This window comes from Bidens hawaiensis, unplaced genomic scaffold, assembly GCF_021521415.1.
Source record: "Bidens hawaiensis isolate Kalapana, Puna unplaced genomic scaffold, B.hawaiensis_p1.1 tig00023054_1, whole genome shotgun sequence".
NCBI classification, from domain to species: domain Eukaryota; kingdom Viridiplantae; phylum Streptophyta; class Magnoliopsida; order Asterales; family Asteraceae; genus Bidens; species Bidens hawaiensis.
This window is the reverse complement of record NW_027493607.1, coordinates 50,116-69,790: the sequence shown is the minus strand read 5'-3', so window position 1 is coordinate 69,790 and position 19,675 is coordinate 50,116. Positions and strand designations below refer to the sequence as shown.

At 37.7% G+C, this 19,675-nt stretch overlaps 1 protein-coding gene across 1 annotated transcript; it reads right to left on the bottom strand.

Moving 5' to 3' along the window:
• Positions 1–16,771: 16,771 nt before the first annotated feature.
• LOC143566837 (uncharacterized) lies at positions 16,772–17,767 on the bottom strand. The gene has a single exon (XM_077053423.1). It carries the CDS (start codon positions 17,765–17,767, stop codon positions 16,772–16,774), a length of 996 nt encoding a protein of 331 aa, XP_076909538.1.
• Positions 17,768–19,675: the final 1,908 nt, after the last annotated feature.

Sequence of the window (19,675 nt, the reverse complement as noted above, 5' to 3'; positions counted from 1 at the left end):
TATCACGTGTTATTAGTTGCAATACAACGTGTTCTTTGTTTATTGTAACGTGTGTTTGCTTGTGTTTAACGTATATCGCTTCTACGCTCGTATCGTCTTACGTAGGGATTCCGCACCAACGTAGAACGAGATATTTCAGTGTAGATCCGGCTGGGAACCTACAATTGGTATCAAAGCATTTGCTCGTGATTGTGTGGTTCGGGATTATCACACGGGTGTAGAAATCGTTCCGTTCGACTATTCGCGGGACGAGTTTACGTTGGAATACCGAGTTTTTGTGTCCTACTCACCTCACTCCACCAAAACAACCCATTACACCTTCGCATACCTCGCAAAACGTCAAAATCAAACCTGCAAAAACGTTGTGTTCATCAGGCGAAGTTGCTGCCACTGTTTGTAGGGTTTAGGCGAAGATATAAGTTTAAGTGAAGTTATTAACAACTTCGCCTACCTCACAAGTTCGCTTAACTTAAGCGAAGTTATCTACAACTTCGCCTAATCAGGCGAAGTTGAGAATAAGCGAAGTTAAGAATTTCAGCGAAGTTGTGTAATCCAGCGAAGTTATCATAACTTCGCCTAACGGGTACTGTTCAGAAAAATAAAAAAAATTCTTGGGTTTCTTTGTGTTTTCGTTTCGTACTTCTGTAAAAGATGACTTCCATAAATACTACGGAACTGGTGAAAATGGAGGTGGAAGCAGGTTCAGCTACTAAGGCTCCGAAAATGCTGAAGGGTACCGATTTCGTGGCTTGGAAGGATCGGTTTGAACAATATGTTAAATATCAAGATGCCAAGATGTGGGTGTGCATTCAAGATGGATACATTCCACCAACGGCCTTGTTTGAGGGTCGTGAACAAATTAAGAAGTACAATAAGATGGAAGAGGAAGAAAAGAAGATGTATGAGGCTGAAAGCAAAGCTCATGCTGCGATAACAATGGCTCTCCCACAAGAGATTCTTCACACCTTCAGGAAATATAAAACCGCCAGAGAGCTACGGGAAGCGCTTGAAAATCGATATGAAGGTAATGTGGGGATACGTGCATTCAAGATTAAGCTACTCAAAACCCAATTCTCAGTGTTCAAATACTTGAAAAATGAGTCACTTGATGATATCATCACAAGGTATTATCACTTGATGACCGAACTCAGAAACTATTCAATTGACTATAAAGAAGAAGAGATCGTAGAAAAACTTATTGATGCTCTCCCACCGAAATGGGAAATGTATACTGTCTTGATGAGAGAAGATAAAGAGTTTGCAAACATCGACTTGGAAACAGCAGTCAATAAACTACGAACTTTTGAACTGAACATGGTTCGAAAAGAGACACCAACTGATCAGGTTCAGGATCCGGGAATGTATGGTGAGAAAGTTACTACAAGTTCAAGTTCAAAGTCAGAATCATCTGCTTACTACTCAAAGGGAGAACCGAGCTCTAACTCAACTCAAGATGGTCATGTAACTCTCAACATGGATGGTGATGTGTGTTTCGTAGCTGGTGGAACAAATTCTTCTAAACCTCAAGTAACAACTGGTAGTTTTTCCTCAAATGTTCCGAACAACAACTACTCTCAGATGCCCATGAGTGTTAAGTCTGCTGAACAGCAGTTTGCTCTTTATGCATCTTTCATAGCTTCTTACGAAAATTACATCAAAGGTAAAATTGTCGACCCTGCTACTTTAGACGAAGACTATGATCAGATCGATGCTGATGATCTGGAAGAGATGGACCTACAGTGGCAGATGGCGATGATTGTAAGAAGAGTTAAAAGGTTTATGAAGAAGACTGGTAGAAAGTTCGTTGGTGAGAGACCAGTTTTGATAAGTCAAAGGTTCGGTGTTATAACTGTCAACAGAATGGCCACTTTGCTAAAGAATGCACAAATGAAAGAGTAGAACGTAGTCAGAACAGGCCAGCACAACCGAATGGGGGAAGTAATGAGAATAGGGCGATTATGAAGAAGACTGGTAGAAAGTTCGTTGGCGAGAGACCAGGTTTTGATAAGTCAAAGGTTCGGTGTTATAACTGTCAACAGAATGGCCACTTTGCTAAAGAATGCACAAATGAAAGAGTAGAACGTAGTCAGAACAGGCCAGCACAACCGAATGGGGAAGTAATGAGAATAGAGCGATGGTATCCAGACAGAACGGGGGATACAATTGGAATCTGGAGGTTGAGGAAGTGTTCGAACAGGCCAACTTGGTTAACATTGAAACTGAAGGAAACGGCAGAGAGACAAGAGAAGATCAAGCTTATATGGCAGAGGTGAATGATCAGCTCTCTAAGGTAAGTTCTGAACTCCCTTGTATGCAATGTGAAAATCTGTCTGAACAATTGAAAACATTAACTGATCAGTTTGTTAGTTTGGACTCTCAATTTAAAACGTTAAAAGAAGATCATTATTACACTAAAACTAGAGAAAATAGTTATTCAGTAAAGATTAAGGCTAGTGAAAAAGACATCAGAAGTCTTAAAGCAAGTCTTGCTGAAAAAATACAAGTAATTGATCTTAGCTATGAAGTGTTAGAAGAGAAAACCAAACTAATTGCTGAAAGGGACAAACAGATAGCTGATTACCAGGTGAAAGTGGTGGAACTAAACAGAAAGCTTGAGCAATTTAGAAATTCCTCTGCAATGCTTGATCACCTCGTAAGTGATCAACGTTCCCCAGTTAAAAGGGGAGGAATTGGATATTCTGAAGTTCCACCACCTTATAATCATAACTATACTTATGATCCTAGTAATCAGAAATCCGTTGATGTTGAGATAAGTCAGACAGTTTCTGTCAAAGTTTCAATTAAAAAACCTGAATCGAGTAAAAAGGAAACGAGTAAGCCTGTTTCGAGTGTTAAGATTTCTGTTCCAGGTTCTGTCTCATCAAATTCAGACCAGACATCCGAATCTAGTAAGACAAAAGAAGAGGTAGTGTTACTAAGACGTGGGGAGGAATTTAAACCTACTGAAAAGAATTCCCCTCTAAACCCGTATGTCCCACCATATGTTAGGCAAACGGGTAGTAATGCAACCTCAACATCTGAAACAACTGTTGAGACGAAGGTTAAACACAGGAGCTGTTTCAGATGCAATCAAATAGGACACCTGATTGCTGATTGCCCTCTGAATCAGAGATTCAGAGGTATGAGGCCTCCAAAAACTGAGAATAGAGCTAACAGTAATTACCATAATGGTAAGAATGCAAACTCATCAAAGTTCAGATATTGGACTAATCCAGGTTTTCAAAGAAATCGATCTCAGTTTTTCCCTGTTAACAACCAAACCATAGTCAATCTACAAGAAGGTATCCTTTTATGACTTACAGAAATCATTCTAATACTAACTTTGGACAGCCAAAGTATGGGATGCCTTTTAACAGATTTAATCGACCCAAGACCAATAGGTCTTGGGTCCCCAGATTTTAATCCTTTGCTTTAATCGTGCAGGAACAGTTGAACAGGGCTGCAAACAATCTATGGGTTGTGGATAGCGGCTGTTCCCGGCACATGACTGGTAACAAGAATTTGTTACAAGAATGGAAACCTGTTCAGGGAGGTAGAGTAAGTTTTGCTGGAGAGAGTGGTGGTAGAATTACTGGAATTGGGACGGTGACAAATGGTAAAATGAAGCTAGAAGAGGTGAATTTCATTGAAGAGCTGAAGCATAATTTGCTGAGTGTGTCTCATATCTGTGACAAAGATTACACTGTGCACTTTACCAAAAATGAAGCGATTGTACTGTATCCTGGTTTCAAGATACCAGAGGCATGGATAGTAATGAAGGCTCCAAGGGAAAAGAATACATATGTAATGGACATGAGGTCGACTGCGATGGCAACAGAAGAATCATGTCTTCTGTCAAAAGCAACTGAATCGGAGTCCGAGCTGTGGCATCGAAGAATGGGGCATATACATCTTCGAAAAATGAACTACATTGTCAAGAATGGGCTGGTGCTAGGTGTTCCCTTAAAAAACTTCAACTTTCAAGACCAATTCTTATCGTGCAAAAAGGGAAAGCAACACGAGAAACCTCATCACACCAAGAAGATCAATTCAATAGTCAGTACCCTAGACCTACTTCACATGGATCTATTCGGTCCCGTGAATGTAAAGAGTCTAGGTGGAACATCATACTGCTTGGTAATAACTGATGATTACTCTCGATATTCTTGGGTATACTTTCTAAAGACAAAAGATGAAACAGTTCAGTTGGTAATTAACTTGATTACCAAGGTTGAGAATATTGTGGGGAGAAAGGTAAAGTACATCAGGAGTGATAATGGAACAGAGTTCAAAAACTATCAGATGGAGATGTTTTGCTTACAGAAAAGGATAGACCACCAGTACAGCGCCCCGTATACTCCGCAACAAAATGGGGTGGCTAAGAGGAAGAACAGGACGCTAATTGAAGGGGCCAGAACCATGCTGGCTGATGCTAGACTTCCTGTGGTGTTCTGGGCTGAAGCTGTTGCAACAGCCTGTTATATCCTTAATCGAGTTTTAACTGTTAAAAGATTAAATAAAACTTTTTATGAACTTATGCATGGTAGAAAGCCTAACTTGAATGGTCTCGAACCATTCGGGTCCCCGTGTTCGATATTAAAGACGAACTCAAAATTTGGTGAGAAAGCCGACGAAGGTATTTTAGTTGGATATGTTGTTGGGACACCCAACAGACGATTCTTTAATCTATTGACCAGCAAAGTTGAGGTGGTGTGTAACACTGACATCACAAGTTACAAACCACCAAAACCAAGCACGGGACCCGCTGAAGCTTTCGACTATGATAAGCTTTTTAAATCTTTTAACATGCCTTACTTGGATTGTGCAGAAGTTGATGAGAGAATTGCTACGCAGATTCTTTATGATGAGGAAGAAAATTTTGTGCAACGACCACAGTACGATGAATGTCAACCTTCCTCGTCAACTGCTGTCGACACCTCTACTGCCTCTACTGAAGACGAATTCTTCAATCCTTTTCACTCTCAACATCAATCGCCCATTGATGAACTATCTTCGAATCTGGAAGACAATCTGCAAGTCAGTTCGGTTCCGACTACTGGAGTTCATAAATATTACCCTTTGGAGAACGTGATAGGTGATCTGTCTGATGGTTTACAAACAAGACGAAGCTTGAATGAGGACACCTGTGTTTACGCAAGCATCAAAGAAACAGGTATCCTTAACGAGTGCTTGTACACCTGCTTCATTAGCCAGATTGAACCAAAGAACTATCAAATGGCTCTAAAGGACAGCTCGTGGGTCGAAGCCATGCAAGAAGAGTTAGCCCAGTTCGAGAAGATGGAGGTTTGGAAATCGGTTGCAAAACCGAAGAATGTGCATGCGATTGGCACAAAATGGGTTTTCAAATGCAAGAGAAATGAAAAGGGGATAATTATCAGGAACAAGGCAAGGCTGGTTGTAAAAGGTTTTAATCAGCAAGAAGGGATCGACTACAATGAAGTGTTTGCTCATGTGGCGAGATTGGAAGCGATACGTTTGTTTTTGGCATTTGCTGCACACAAGGAGATGAAGGTGTTCCAGTTAGACGTGAAAAGTGCGTTTCTTAACGGTAAAGTCGATGAGGTTGTGTACGTTGAGCATCCTCCGGGTTTTCCTGACCCAGACTTTCCTGATCACGTGTACAAGCTAAGTAAAGCGCTATATGGGCTACATCAGGCCCCTCGTGCCTGGTATGCAACTCTATCCGATTACTTGCTTGAGAATGGGTTTGAAAGGGGAAAGATCGACAGCACACTGTTCGCTAAGAGAAAAGGAGGAGACTTTCTTCTGGTTCAAGTCTACGTGGACGACATCATCTTTGTTGCATCAAAAGTCTCCATGTATCAGGAATTTGAAGAAGTCATGAAGAAGAGGTTTGAAATGAGTGCAATGGGTGAACTAACTTTCTTTCTAGGATTGCAGGTTGATCAGAAGAAGGATGGGATGTTCATCCATCAGACTAAATATGTCCAAGACGTTCTCAAACGCTTCAAGATGGAGGACAGCACTCCATTTGACACTCCAGTCTGCGTCAATCACAAATTGGATGCTGATTCAGACAGTGATGCAGACGTGGACCCCACCCAATATCGAGCAATAATAGGTTCTTTAATGTATTTAACTGCATCTAGACCTGATATTATGTTTGCAGTTTGTCTTTGTGCTCGTTTTCAGGCAAACCCAAAGGAATCACACATGAAGGGTGTAAAGAGGATATTGTGGTATCTCAAAGGCAAGCCTAAGCTGGGGTTGTGGTACACGAAAGGGGGAGACTTGGAGTTGGTCGCTTACACGGATTCTGACTATGGTGGATGCAATCAGAATCGGAAGTCAACAACAGGTGGATGCCAATTCCTTGGAGGCAGATTAGTGTCATGGCAGTGCAAGAAGCAGACCTCAGTTGCTATCTCTACCTGTGAAGCAGAATACATGGCAGCATCGAACTGCTGCTCCCAGGTTCTTTGGATACAACAGCAATTGCGCGATTACGATCTGAAATTCACTCATACTCCTATTTGCATAGATAACACTGCTGCTATCTCAGTAACTAACAATCCCGTAAACCATTGCATAACTAAACACATTGACATCCGTCATCATTTTATACGGGATTGTGCTGAGAAGAAATTAATAATGCTCGAAAAGGTTGATTCGTTAGATAATTTCGCTGATTTGTTTACTAAAGCGTTTGACAGAACTCGTTTTCAAAACCTTGTTGAGCTTAATGGGATGATCAATCCCAAGTAACCGTATTTCTTGTTTTTACTTAAAAAAAAAAGTCGCTATCGCTTAGAATTATGTCGGTTGCTTCAGTTTGAAGGACATATCTTCGGATGTGTTTGGTCCTCACTTCTACCAGTAGATTATGAGGATAGCCATTAACCAACTGACTGAAAGTAACCGGGGCGGTTTATGATGTGTTTTTATTCTTTCGCTGAAAATTAGTCGTTCATACTTAGTTAGAAGGACACATACTCGTATGTGGTCGGTCCAGCTGATCCATTGGATCCTCAGGATAGCCGTTTACCTGAAGACTTTGACTTGATCGGGGCGATAGAATTTAAAATATTTTTAGGGGAGATGAAATAATTTTTCAAGTCTACTACTTCGTAAGAAGTATCTTTACTATGTTTAAAAGAAAATTGATCCAACCTTGGAAAGTGATAGACAAACTAATTCGGTGTGCTTAACTAGTGAAGTTATTAGGCCTAAAAGACTTTAGAACAGTCATTGTATGTCATGGTAGCCTTTTATGGTGCGTAAAAGTAGAAGTGATACTAACTAACTCTCCTCGATTTTAAGTGGAAACTCATTAAGAGTTGTGCATGTCTTCATATATATCTTTCCGAATGATAGGCAGAAAAGCGATTACCCAGTCATACACGAGCCCGTGAGTGTTCTGATTTCCGAGAAGATAGTGTGTCAAGAAACTGCAGTGATCCAGATTCGGGACTTGCAGTAGTCTGCTGTTTACGGCTATGGAAATGTTTAAAAAAAATTGTTATTATTTAAGCTTTCTGAAGTCTATTATGTTGTACTTATAAATCAAGAGGCAAGACCGAGAACGAGATGAATATCGAGATGTATTTACAGCTTAATCAGACACTACGGGTCGAGGTCAACTCGGGGTGACTTGGGGAAAGCCAAATACGCTTTGAGAATAAATATGAGACATCACATTCTCTGATGTGTTGCCCATTTATATTTTTAGCTTAATTGAACCTAACCCGTTTCACAGACGCAATGAAAACCATACTAAGTTATTTACCTGCTTACAACCTGTTTCTTTATGTCAAAATACAGCTTAACATGGATCTGTGTGACAGTCACTTAATTAGTATGATTCCTGTTCGGATCTTTTCTAAAACGTGGTAGTCCCTGTCGAGACTGAAATATGATCCCGTGTACTTTATTTCTAAATTTTATTCTACTTATGTTGTTTTATGATTTTATACCCTGTTACTTGGTCTTTGATCGTATCATTTAACTCTTTAAAGTAAGTTTTAAAAAAGTTAATTGCAAAATGTTCAAATTATAAGGGTTTGTTTTGTAAAGTTTAATATAGGCGAAGCTGTTTAAACAGGCGAAGTTATGGGATAGGCGAAGTTAACCCTAACTTCGCATGTATAACTTTGACCCTATATAATGAAATTTTCAAGTCAAACTCTTTATTATTTTAATAACCCAGCGAAGTTAGCTTTTTAACCATCAAGCAAAGTTGTCTTTTGAATCATTCCGTGTTATTTTTCTCAAATTCCAATCCGATTTAAAGGTGTGTAGTGTCGTCATATCTTATAATCTATGTCAATGACGCTAATCAAAGGTCGTTTCGACCCGATTCGTGACCCCGTTCATTCAAACCCTCAACACCCGCTTTTCAAACTTATTTTCACGTGGTCGTAATCATCTTGATCATCGAGATCTCCATAAAATCATGTGTTTAAGAGTCCACAATCATCAAATTACCAAAATTCACCTCGTCAGGCCTTCTATAACTTTGCCGTTTCAGTTCAGGCGAAGTTATTGTTTAGGCGAAGTTATTCTTAACTTCGCCTAAGGATTAACTTCGCCTATTACTTTAAAATTTTAATTAATTAAGGGCGAAGTTATGATTGGGCGAAGTTATCCTTAACTTCGCCTAAGGCTTAACTTCGCCTGATACTTTAAATATTATTTAAATGTTAACCTGTTGTCAAGCGAAGTTAGTGTATAGGCGAAGTTATGCTCAACTTCGCCCTATGTCTAACTTCGCTTGCACACTAATGTTTATCTTAACTTCGCTCATGGTAATAAGCGAAGTTACAATCTGCCTCGACGTTTCTCTAACTTAGACCGTTTGTGATGCAGATATGGCAGCTGTTGTAGGAGCCGGTGGTGCTGGTGGTGATGATGGAGGAGATAACAACCGTCAGTTTTTCCCGGGGCATAATATGTATATTACTTTGGACCCGGATGCGAGCGGTGTTAATGATTTTCGCGAGATCATAACTTTTCTTATCCGCTCGTGTATCTTCCACGCTATTACTACAACCCTGCCCATCTCGTTACCTAACATAGAAGATTTCTGGCAGACTGTTGAGTATGATTGCAGAGTAGAGCCCCCAGTTATGCGTGCAACGGTTAACAATCAGGAAGTGCAGTTCTCTTCTGAGCAAATAAGGGTTGCTCTGCAATTTGGGGATGAAACGAGAGATGACCCTACAGACTTCGTGGCTCCATTCAGGGATGGTGCCTTTCTAAGGATGGGCTATTCTGGTCCATTGGGGGATACACAGAGACGCAAGGGTTTCTTGTTAGATCAATGGCGCTTTCTCATGCACGTGATGATCGTGTGCATGTCGGGTAGAAAGGCTGGTACGGATGGAATGGGTGCGACGATGCAGTCGGCGATGACAGCACTGACTTACAATAAGCGTTAAAGCTTTAGTCAGATGGTGTTCTACGAGATAGACCGTCAAAGACGAGAGGTGGCGCGTGAGAGATTTTTAATGTACCCAAGATTCCTTCAAATGATCTTGAATCACGTGGCTCCCTCGTTACCTCAGCGCCGTCCGATTCGGTATGTGGAAAGTGTCAGCAAGCGAATCTTTGCCCAGTGTAGATCATCAAGTGCGAGGAGTAAACCTGAGCTCCGTCCTCGACATACTCCGTTGTTTGGGTGCTTGATCAATCCAGAGTATGTTGCAGCTCGTGGGGACGAGTTTCGGGATCCGGCACCACAACAGGCTGGAGCACCTCAACCACCACCTGAGGTACAACAATCTCCGCCTACTGCTCCTGTTGTGGCACCGGAGGAACACGTCAATCTTGAAGCTGCTTTTGGCGGCCAAGGCTTTTTCGATATGGAACGTGTTGACCCAGAGGAAGAAGTACAGGTCTCGGCTGCACAGGTTTCAAGTGTGGATATGGCAGCTACGACAGTGGCTGATTCTGAAAGAACTGATTCTGATTCCTCAAATGATGACATGGCTGAAGCTAGACAGATTTTGATCACTCAAGAAAGAATTCATGGGAAGAGAAAGAGAGACACCGATGACAGTGATTCGGATTTTGAGGAAGATTTACATCGGTTGGTTCGTAGAGCGAGAAGGGAAAGAGCGGGTGCAGGTTCGGGAGCTGGTGAGAGCTCAAGGGTGGTTCGTTTTTCTCCACCCGCACTGTCTGGTATGACTATCGTCCCTACATCATTGACAATTACAGGGCCGATCACCTCGGGTGCTCCCGTGTTGACTACCTCATCTTCCTTCGGCATCCCACCCACTACATTCCAGCTCTCGGCTCCGGAGATTGTGTCCTTGCCCCCTCCAACTCTTACTCCATCGGAGGTCGTTGCAAGGTTTGTTGAGTCGATGGTTGTTGCCACTACAGGGTTGTCGGTTACGATACCACCTGCGGTTACGTTTCCACCTGTTTCTGATGTGCCGGTTACCTTGGGAATTCCTCCTCCGTACGCTCAAGACATTTCACATATGAGGTTTGATTTCGATGCAACCCTATCCGACTCGGAAAGAATAGCAGCGCTTGAAAGGGTCGTGGCAGAACAATCAAGAGTAAATATAATCCAGACTCACGCTATTCAGCGCCTCGTTTCAGAGAATCAAATTCAGTCGTCCCTCCTGATTGAGCATGGTAAAATTTTTGATGCCTTGAAACAGTTCTTGGCATCTCAGGGGGGAGACGAGCTGTAAAGGTGACGAGCTACGGACGAAGAAGAGAAATGATCGAGACGATGATCCTAATGCACTGAAAGATGCAGGTGGTGAGTTGCCAAGAACTGAACAAGCTCTTGGGACTTCCACAACTCAGGGGGAGTCAACTGGTGCAACTGGCGGAGCGGAGGGTGATGACGTGGTGGTAGTGGAGGCTGAGGAGGTATTGGATGATGATGTTATAGGTGATGATGATGTGTTACCGATGGAAGAGATCGAGAAGATAGGGGCTGAGATTGTGATTGACAATGAAGTCGAAGAGAGAGATTGTGGAGGATAACGTTGAACATGAAATTCCAGAAGTTGAAAAGTCAGATTTGGGTCAAGATACGGGATGTGATGAGACAGAACGGGAAGAGCAGCCAAGATGGAAAGAAGGCTACGCTCAGTGGTTCGTAAAGACTAAGAAACCGGCGGTCCCTACTATGTTCAAGAAAAGTTACAACATCAAAGGGTATGCTGAATCGAAAAGGGGATAATGTGCTGGTTATATGATGAACAGTTGAAACTTTTTATGATTAAACGTTATGATGGGGTTCAGTATTTCAATAGATTGTTGAGGTCGTTGAATACCTTGCCTGAGTGTGAGGGAAGGACTTAGCCAGGTTGGGGTTGATAAACAGGAGTGATGATAACATGGCTAGGATTATTGGGAAGATAGTCTGGAAAGAAAGCATAAAGGAGAAAAAGTTCGAATTGTTGAAATCGCAGAAAGGAAAGCTAGTTGAAGATAAAGACAGAGGCATGAGAACTGATGGCAAGCTTGGATGATAATGAAGTATAAGCCGATCCGGTGTCTAAAAGAAGTGCCGATGAAACAAATGCCCAAGGATGTGCTCAAAGATCTGAAATGGTGGTACGTTGATAGTGAACAGCTGAAGCAGTGATGGAGGATGAAGATGAACAAGAGTTGATGAGAGTGTATGATCCTATGCACTTAGTGAATTTGTCTCAAGCGGACCTGCAGGTGCTGAACGAGAAAAAGATATTTTACATTCCTGCTTGGAAAGAAGAAGCCAAGAAATACCAAAGAGTAGTTTCAGTTTGTGTACGAGAAGGCGTTCATGCTTGAAGACGGGAGATATGAGATTTTTGAGATTACGAGACACGTGATTGAAGATAAGATATGAAGCTACTGCCAAGGGGGAATCTGTTGGTACATGATGTCAGTAGTTCAGTATCGAGTGTCTGTAATAATGTTAGTTTGGATTGTATTGGTGTTTAAGCGAAGTTGTCTCACAAGTTCGCCTGTTATAAGCGAACTTGTGGACAAGCGAAGTTATCAACAACTTCGCCTAGTCTGTTAGGCGAAGTTGTCGATATCTTTATATATTAGGTTTACGGCTTATTTTGTATTAACGATTTTGGAAGAACGTGTAATCGGTGATTGAATATCACGTGTTATTAGTTGCAATACAACGTGTTCTTTGTTTATTGTAACGTGTGTTTGCTTGTGTTTAACGTATATCGCTTCTACGCTCGTATCGTCTTACGTAAGGATTCCGCACCTACGTAGAACGAGATATTTTTGTATAGATCCGGCTGGGAACCTACAAAAGATGACGACGCCCTTGAACTAAAACAAATCGGAAAAAAAACTCCTTTTTTTTACTTGTGAACAATCCTCGAATAATACAAAATCTGGGTGGCGGCAATAAAGAATTAATTGTTGCTTTACGTGGTGGAAAATTCAATACAACCAATTAATTCCAAACTCAACTAATTGTTGCTTTACTACTTTTGTCGTTTACCAATTGAAGCTTGTAAACAACAACCTTAGTAGATGAAAACCTTCCCTTTGCTTCGAACGGCTAAAGAAATAAAAAACCTCACGATCACTTCTCTAAACCGAAACAAGAACTCGTTTGTAAACCGAGCTCTGATACCAATTGAAGTTTGGTGACCAGGATCGATAAACACAAAAACGAAATTTAGATCATAAGCTCGATCTTTGTTACTTTCATTAGCTCGAAAAATTACAATGCATAAACTCTTAACTCACTTTTTGATATAACCCACAAGCTCAGGTATATATACTAGTTTAAACATGAAAACCTAATTAGACTAGAATACAATCTCCTTATCATACTCAAACACTAATTAGTAAAAACATATTTAAACAATTAATTAATAAATAAATTCCTTGTTGTCCAAGTCATTTGCTCGACTTGTTCACCAAGTAATTTATTCCATGTAAACCAAGTCACGTGCTCAACTTGATAAACAAGACACGAACTCATCATAGGCTCGATGAGTCGGCCAAACCCGCCTCATTGACTCGAGGACGGAAATTAAGTCCAACATAAATCTACCTTAATTTTTATAAAATAATGTATGTCATATATAACACATATGGCGTTGTTAATGCGGTTTTTCTGTTTCACGTAAATCAAATCGAACGTGAATTCACAAGTTAGGCCAATCGCAACCTGATTCAAGAAATGATATGGTAAAATGATAAACGTGAGACAAATTACAAAACTGAAACCTTCAATGTAAACTAGAATTGCAATCACAAACTTATCCTATCATTATAACTGTTATAATTTACATGTGTAAGTATTTATGTTTGAGATTACTACTATAACGTAATTGACATCATAAAAAATATATATAATATTACACTTTTAATTTTCTATTTTCTAACTACATTCAAATTAATGATGATATACTTTTTTATTTGTTAACTATTAAATTAATGATTTGATTGGAGGACCTCGATCGTATTCCTACTCTCATGGCTCTTACAAAGAGAGGCATGAATGTCTTACTTCAATGTGACTTTGCGGAGAACATATGATGTCAAACTATGGAGGACATCAAGGCACCGAGTTTTTTACGAATAAAAAATAGATCCAAGGCCCAATATGGACATTATATATCGGAATCATTGGTGTTTTATTATGTTGCGATGTACTTTTGGTTTTATTTTTTAGGCCATGCTTCTTGCTAGTCATGTCTTTTTATTCTTAATATATCTTCGACATTTAGAAAATATAAATAAAAAAAGAACTATTAAATTAACTATTATGTTATGACCAGTTCAACCAATGAAACACTAAATATTAATCGATTTATTACAGGATCTGTTTTTATAACATTGATCACAAGATATAAATTAATTTGTTTTTTTAAAACCAAGTATTCAATCACATTATTTTAACAACCTTTTTCGATCCATATTTAGAAACATTCGATTTTGTTTGTATAACTACAGCCAAATTAATAGCGAAGGTTGAAATTAAGTACGAATGCTTTTGTCATTAAGCTTCCTTCTTTTTAATTGAATGAATTTTTTTATGACTTATCAAAAAAAAAACAAAAAACAAAAATCAAATAAGTTATGCTATCAAATTAATTAAATCACACCATTGAAACCATTCTATAGATCGTATAGTTTTGCTCTTGTTTTAGCCCAGAAAACCGTAAGGTTTTGGTTTTTTCCATTATATTGTTATGACGTGTTTATTTTATCTACATTTCGATGCATATTTCATTCATTATGTCTTTGCATGTGAAAAGGTGCAAGTCACCTAAGCATAGCTTAACAAGTCATTGACTGTATTTTTGTTTTTACAATTTTCTTTTCACATTATAGTTTTAACGTGACGCGATGTATGAGTTAATGCTTCCGACACAAAGCACGGGTCTTAATACCTAATACCTAGTTTATGATCAAAGATTCAAATCAGTAACTATGATAATTTTAATTTTTCTGAAGGCCGGAGAAATTTCGCCACATCGACATCTTGCTCGTGTACATGGTGTAATTTACTAGAAATATTTTGTTTTCTTTAGTCTAATGATATTTATATTGTTTTTTTTCCTTCATTAAACTATTTAATTCTAATTCGTATGACTTTTGTGTTGTGGATGCCTCTAATTAAATTGTAAGTTCATCTCTCATTAAGTATGAATTTATAAGAAGCAACTTTATATGTTACTCCTTACATGATTCAAAACCATCACCAACACTTTTTAAGTGATTCAACCAATATTTCTTGGGACCATTCACATGGTTGATAAATCGGTTTCTATTTTTTAAGGATGTTTTTAATGGAGTATGTTGTACACTTGTACACTACTTTACTTATATTGTTTCCTTTTGTTTTATTGCATGCATGAGTTTCCCCTTTGACTATGCTTTGTCATTTCCAATAATTCATTTACATGAAATACGAATCTACTTTGTAATCTTGTAATTTGCATTCAACATTCTTATGAACATGATGGAAACTTTATCTTGGACTCTAAACGACTTTGTGTAACTCTATGTAGCAAGCCATTAAAGTTATATTAGATTGTATAGATGTAATTCGATTCAGTCACCGGCTAAAGGATAGGGGATAGAAAGACTTCTCTCACTAAGACCTCCTGCTTAAAAACATATTTTTATGTGTAAAGTATAACAAAGTATAATAATTAGCATTGTGTCGTGGGTGACGGTATTTTCATTCGGCTACCCAAACTGAAAGAATTAGAAAGTCTACCATCTTTTTACCTATCCCTAGACCGTCGATAGCGCCATTATATGTGAGATTTACTAAATACGTTTGTGTGTGTGGTACTTTCTCTCACAAATAAATATTTATTCTCGTGGAGTGATTTGTTTTATAGAAGTACAAATTGTTTCAAGGAGCCCTCTCTTTATACCTATAAATCTTAGTAAGGAGAATTTGTTTTAAAATATAAATTTTTAAAGAAAACAAAGAATAACATGATTTCAAACCTAAGACCTAAAGGATCCTAAAGCCTTAACAATCACTTAACGTTGACACATTAAGTCAGTTAATCATGATACTCTTCGACACAAAATAATCATTATCTTAAATACATCACAAACGCTTAAACAAATCACATACTTAATTCTTTAACTCTCATTTTTTTTTCAAGCATTTAAAAGATCTTATAAGAGACGTTACTATTTAACTTTCTTTATTTATATTAATGGAAAAATGCCAATATAACACTTAAGTAACAAATGGCTGTTAATGTAAACCTATTCCAGCCATTCTTTTCACTACGTGACCTTTAGATAAAAAAAAACTTATCGTCTGGAATTAATCCTACTATTTGAATTGCTTATTCATACAACAACCATATCCAGCTAAATCTCCTACAGATCATAATGCCATTACTCACCAATTGCTTTATTCATGTTTCTGGTAATTGCAATGCGTGTAAGAAAACTTTACATTTATATGAACAAATAAATTTTCAGATTATCTCATATATATGTAACAAAAGGAGTTAGAATATTAGACGTAACAAAATGAACTAAAGTAGATGATGTTTCAATGAGTTTATATATATTTGAATTTCTCATAATAAAAGAACCGCGACTAATTAAAGTACCGGACATGTCCTATACATAACTCGTTTATAAATTAATATATATATATATATATATATATAATATTTAATGCCGAGCAAACAATAGTAAAATCGGCCGATGTAGAAAACAAGAAACCCCGGATAGTAAAACGCCTTATTGACCAACTTAGGGGTGTAAATACGCCACATTGCCCGCACGCTATTCAATATTAGCTCGCAAAAACACTCAAATCGAGTCAAGCTTAAACGAGCTCGAACCTAAAAAATCATGACCCAAACTCCAGTTTTAGAATAGAGCTCGAAACGAGTTGAGCTCGAGTTCTCTGTAAATTAATTGAATCAATTTCGATCCTAGTTGAGTTCGAACTTTACTCGGCTCGTCTACACATCCCTATGTGATGCTCTAAAAACAAGTAGGTTGTCAATAAATAGTCATTAGGGTTTTTTGTGGAGAAACTTGGTTTATACGTACATCACCTTTCTAATTTAACAAAGGTTAAATGGAGATAATTATATGGCGAAGCAAACCGTTATATATACATCAATAACAGTCCTATTATAATTGTATTAGTATCATTTAAATAAACTTAACAATAATTACATATCTTAACATATTCAGTAACATAGAATTATTATTGTGCTTACAAGAGGTGATAATATGCATTTTGAACTATATGTTCCCCATGTCTATATTTAATAATAAAAAGGCATCACAATACAATATAAGTTTAGACTCGATATTCTTCTAGTTGAGCTTCTTTTCCGATCAAGGGTACATAATCTCCGAGATAACTTTCAAGATGATTCGACAAATCCCCTTTATCGATGTTTTCGTGATGGTAAGATTTACAAACAAGATAGAGTATCGTTTGGATCACAAGCCCGAAAAGAAACAACGTCAAAAGCATTAGGAAACACAACACACCAAACCCGAATCTCTTCCATGCTTCCAACAAGCCCCCATCCACGACATATGAGTAGAACGAGAATTGTATGAATACAAACAATATATCAAACATGAAGGAAATTAAAACAGCAACCAAACGGTTTCCCTTAATTAAACCAATGCTCTTTGTCATTGCTTTAATCCCATCTACGCTCTCTAGAACTGAGATCACGCTTGCTAGTTGCCAAATAACGGTCATGTAAACAAACCCCATCACATATATGACCAAGAATACGTTAAGGAAGGCCACAAAAGTGTTACTACGTAAAACTTTCAAAGAAATAATCAGGACCCATAAATATAATATGAGGTAAACCATGACAGCCAAAAGCATATACACGAAAGTGGTCATGAGCCTTAGCCAAACTTTTGGGACGACGCTCATGACTTTCTTAAAAGTCACCTCTTGTCCTATGTAGATAGTTGCAATCGTGTAGACAATTGCAGCCGTCAACAGAAGGGATAAGATGCAAACCATAATGAAGTACGCATACATGAAGAGCACATACTTGATCCGTTCAGATGAGAGTGTGTTAGAAAGATTGGTGTATCTTTTTGAATCAGGGCGTGCGAAATCCTTTTCGATTTCGGTATCAATGATATCATTACACATAAGACTCGAGATCTCTTGAAATGCTAGGAAGATGAAGGCTAGAGGAAGGATAAGGGTTAGGGTAAGTTGGCTAAAGATTTTTTTGCATGAGATGATGATTTTGTAGCTTTCTTTAAAGATGCCAAAGAAGCCTAGAAATTGCATATCTTCTTGTTCTCTATCCATTTTGTTTTTGCTGAAAAAATACTGGATGTGTGGGAGTGAAATGATCCAACCATGTCTTTTATAATGTATCCAAGAGGTTGAGCTTTTACTCAACTTTGTAACTTAATAAAACCCGACGGGTTTGGAATAGGCTTTGATAAACAGGTTTAGAGGTTTAGGTCTGGGAATACTTGAATCCGACCCAAACCCAACCCATCCCTAAGTATGGTTTAGTCAAGTGTACTCTACATAATACAAAACCATCACCAACCCTTTTTAAGTAATTCAAGCAATATTTCTTTTGAGACAATTCTCATGGTGCATTATGGATTTCTATTTTTAATGATGGTTTCATGGAACTTTACTTGTTCCATAAAATGAGATCAGCTTAAAAAGAACATTTTATTTACGTGTAAAAGATAACAAAGTATAGTAATCGAGATAACTTGAAGTGTAGCTAAGAGAATATAGTAAGCGGACTTTCACCGAATGGTTCACTCGGCGATGCTTGTGTCGTGGACAAGAGTATATTTATATTCGGCTATCCAAACTAAAAAGATTTGAAACTCTACCTTGCTTTTACCTATGCCATCATTCTTATACTCTATTAATAGTGAAAGTGGGATTTTACTAGACACGCCTGTATCTTATTTAACACCCGTGTTTGGTTAATTTCATGTTTTTCTATACTTAGTGAATATGCTATTTTATTTGCTTAGGAACCTCAAATTAAATATCGAGGATGGAAACCACAAAACGCATTAAGCTTCCTTCTTGTAAATGGATTTTCTAATTTGTGCTAACCTTATGCCTTTTATATGTAAACATCTAAATTATTATTAAATTAAAAAGAACATATTAATAAAGGTGTAGTTTTATTAACTTGAAAATAAAATTTATTCACTAACTAGATTAATACTACTATATTGAATGACCTTAACGGGTGTTTCCTCATATGTTTTATATGGCTAGTTTTTTGCTAGTCTTTTGGTTGTTTTCTATATAAAATTGGCCGTGCAAAGTAAATTATATAACCAAAAAGAAAAAAAGAATGAACGTAAGAAGATTAGATGTTAAAACTAATATTTACTTGAATTTATGGCATAAATCGTCTTGTAGTTTATAATAAAATCACTAATCGTCTTTGAATATGTGAAATTACACCGTTTGTTCTTAGATACGAGACTTGTAATACCAGTAGCCTATAAATTGAATGTTCGTTTAAAATGGTGGTTAAATATTTCAAAATGATGATTTTGTCTTTTAAATTTAAAATATAAACTTTTTAATTGGCATATTAATAGTTATTTAAAGTTTTAAACACATTTTTTTTCAAATAAGTACAGTTAAGTGATTACTTAATACAGTATATATCAATCTTTAAGTTAAAAAGCCCTTCACCTCGTATAACGCCACAAGTCGATAATCGTGATACCGTTCAATCCACAATAATCATTACCTTAATTGCATCAACTCTCCACAAACTCAAACAAAATCATGTACTTCTTTAACTTGATTTTTCTAAGCATTAAAAAAAACTCAATAAATCACTATTTTACTTTCACGTCTTTATGGTGGGGATAATAATTTTCTTGTAGACCAAAAGAGACGTTATTATTTAACTTACTTTATAATATTAATGGAAAAAATGCTTAATAACACTCAAGTAGTCAAGTTTAACATATAACTATACTAATGTAAACTAGCTTATTCCAGCCATTGTTTTCATTAGGTAACATGTAGATAAAAACTTATCGTGTGGAATCCCACTATCAGAAATTCAGAATTGCATTATTCATGTTTTTAGCAATTAGTAATTGCAATGTGTTATGAACATTATGGGTCCTAGCCCAATTCACATACATAACACCATAATGGACCTAATTAAGCAGCCCAACTTGAGTTTGTAAGCCTAGGGATGAGCGTTTT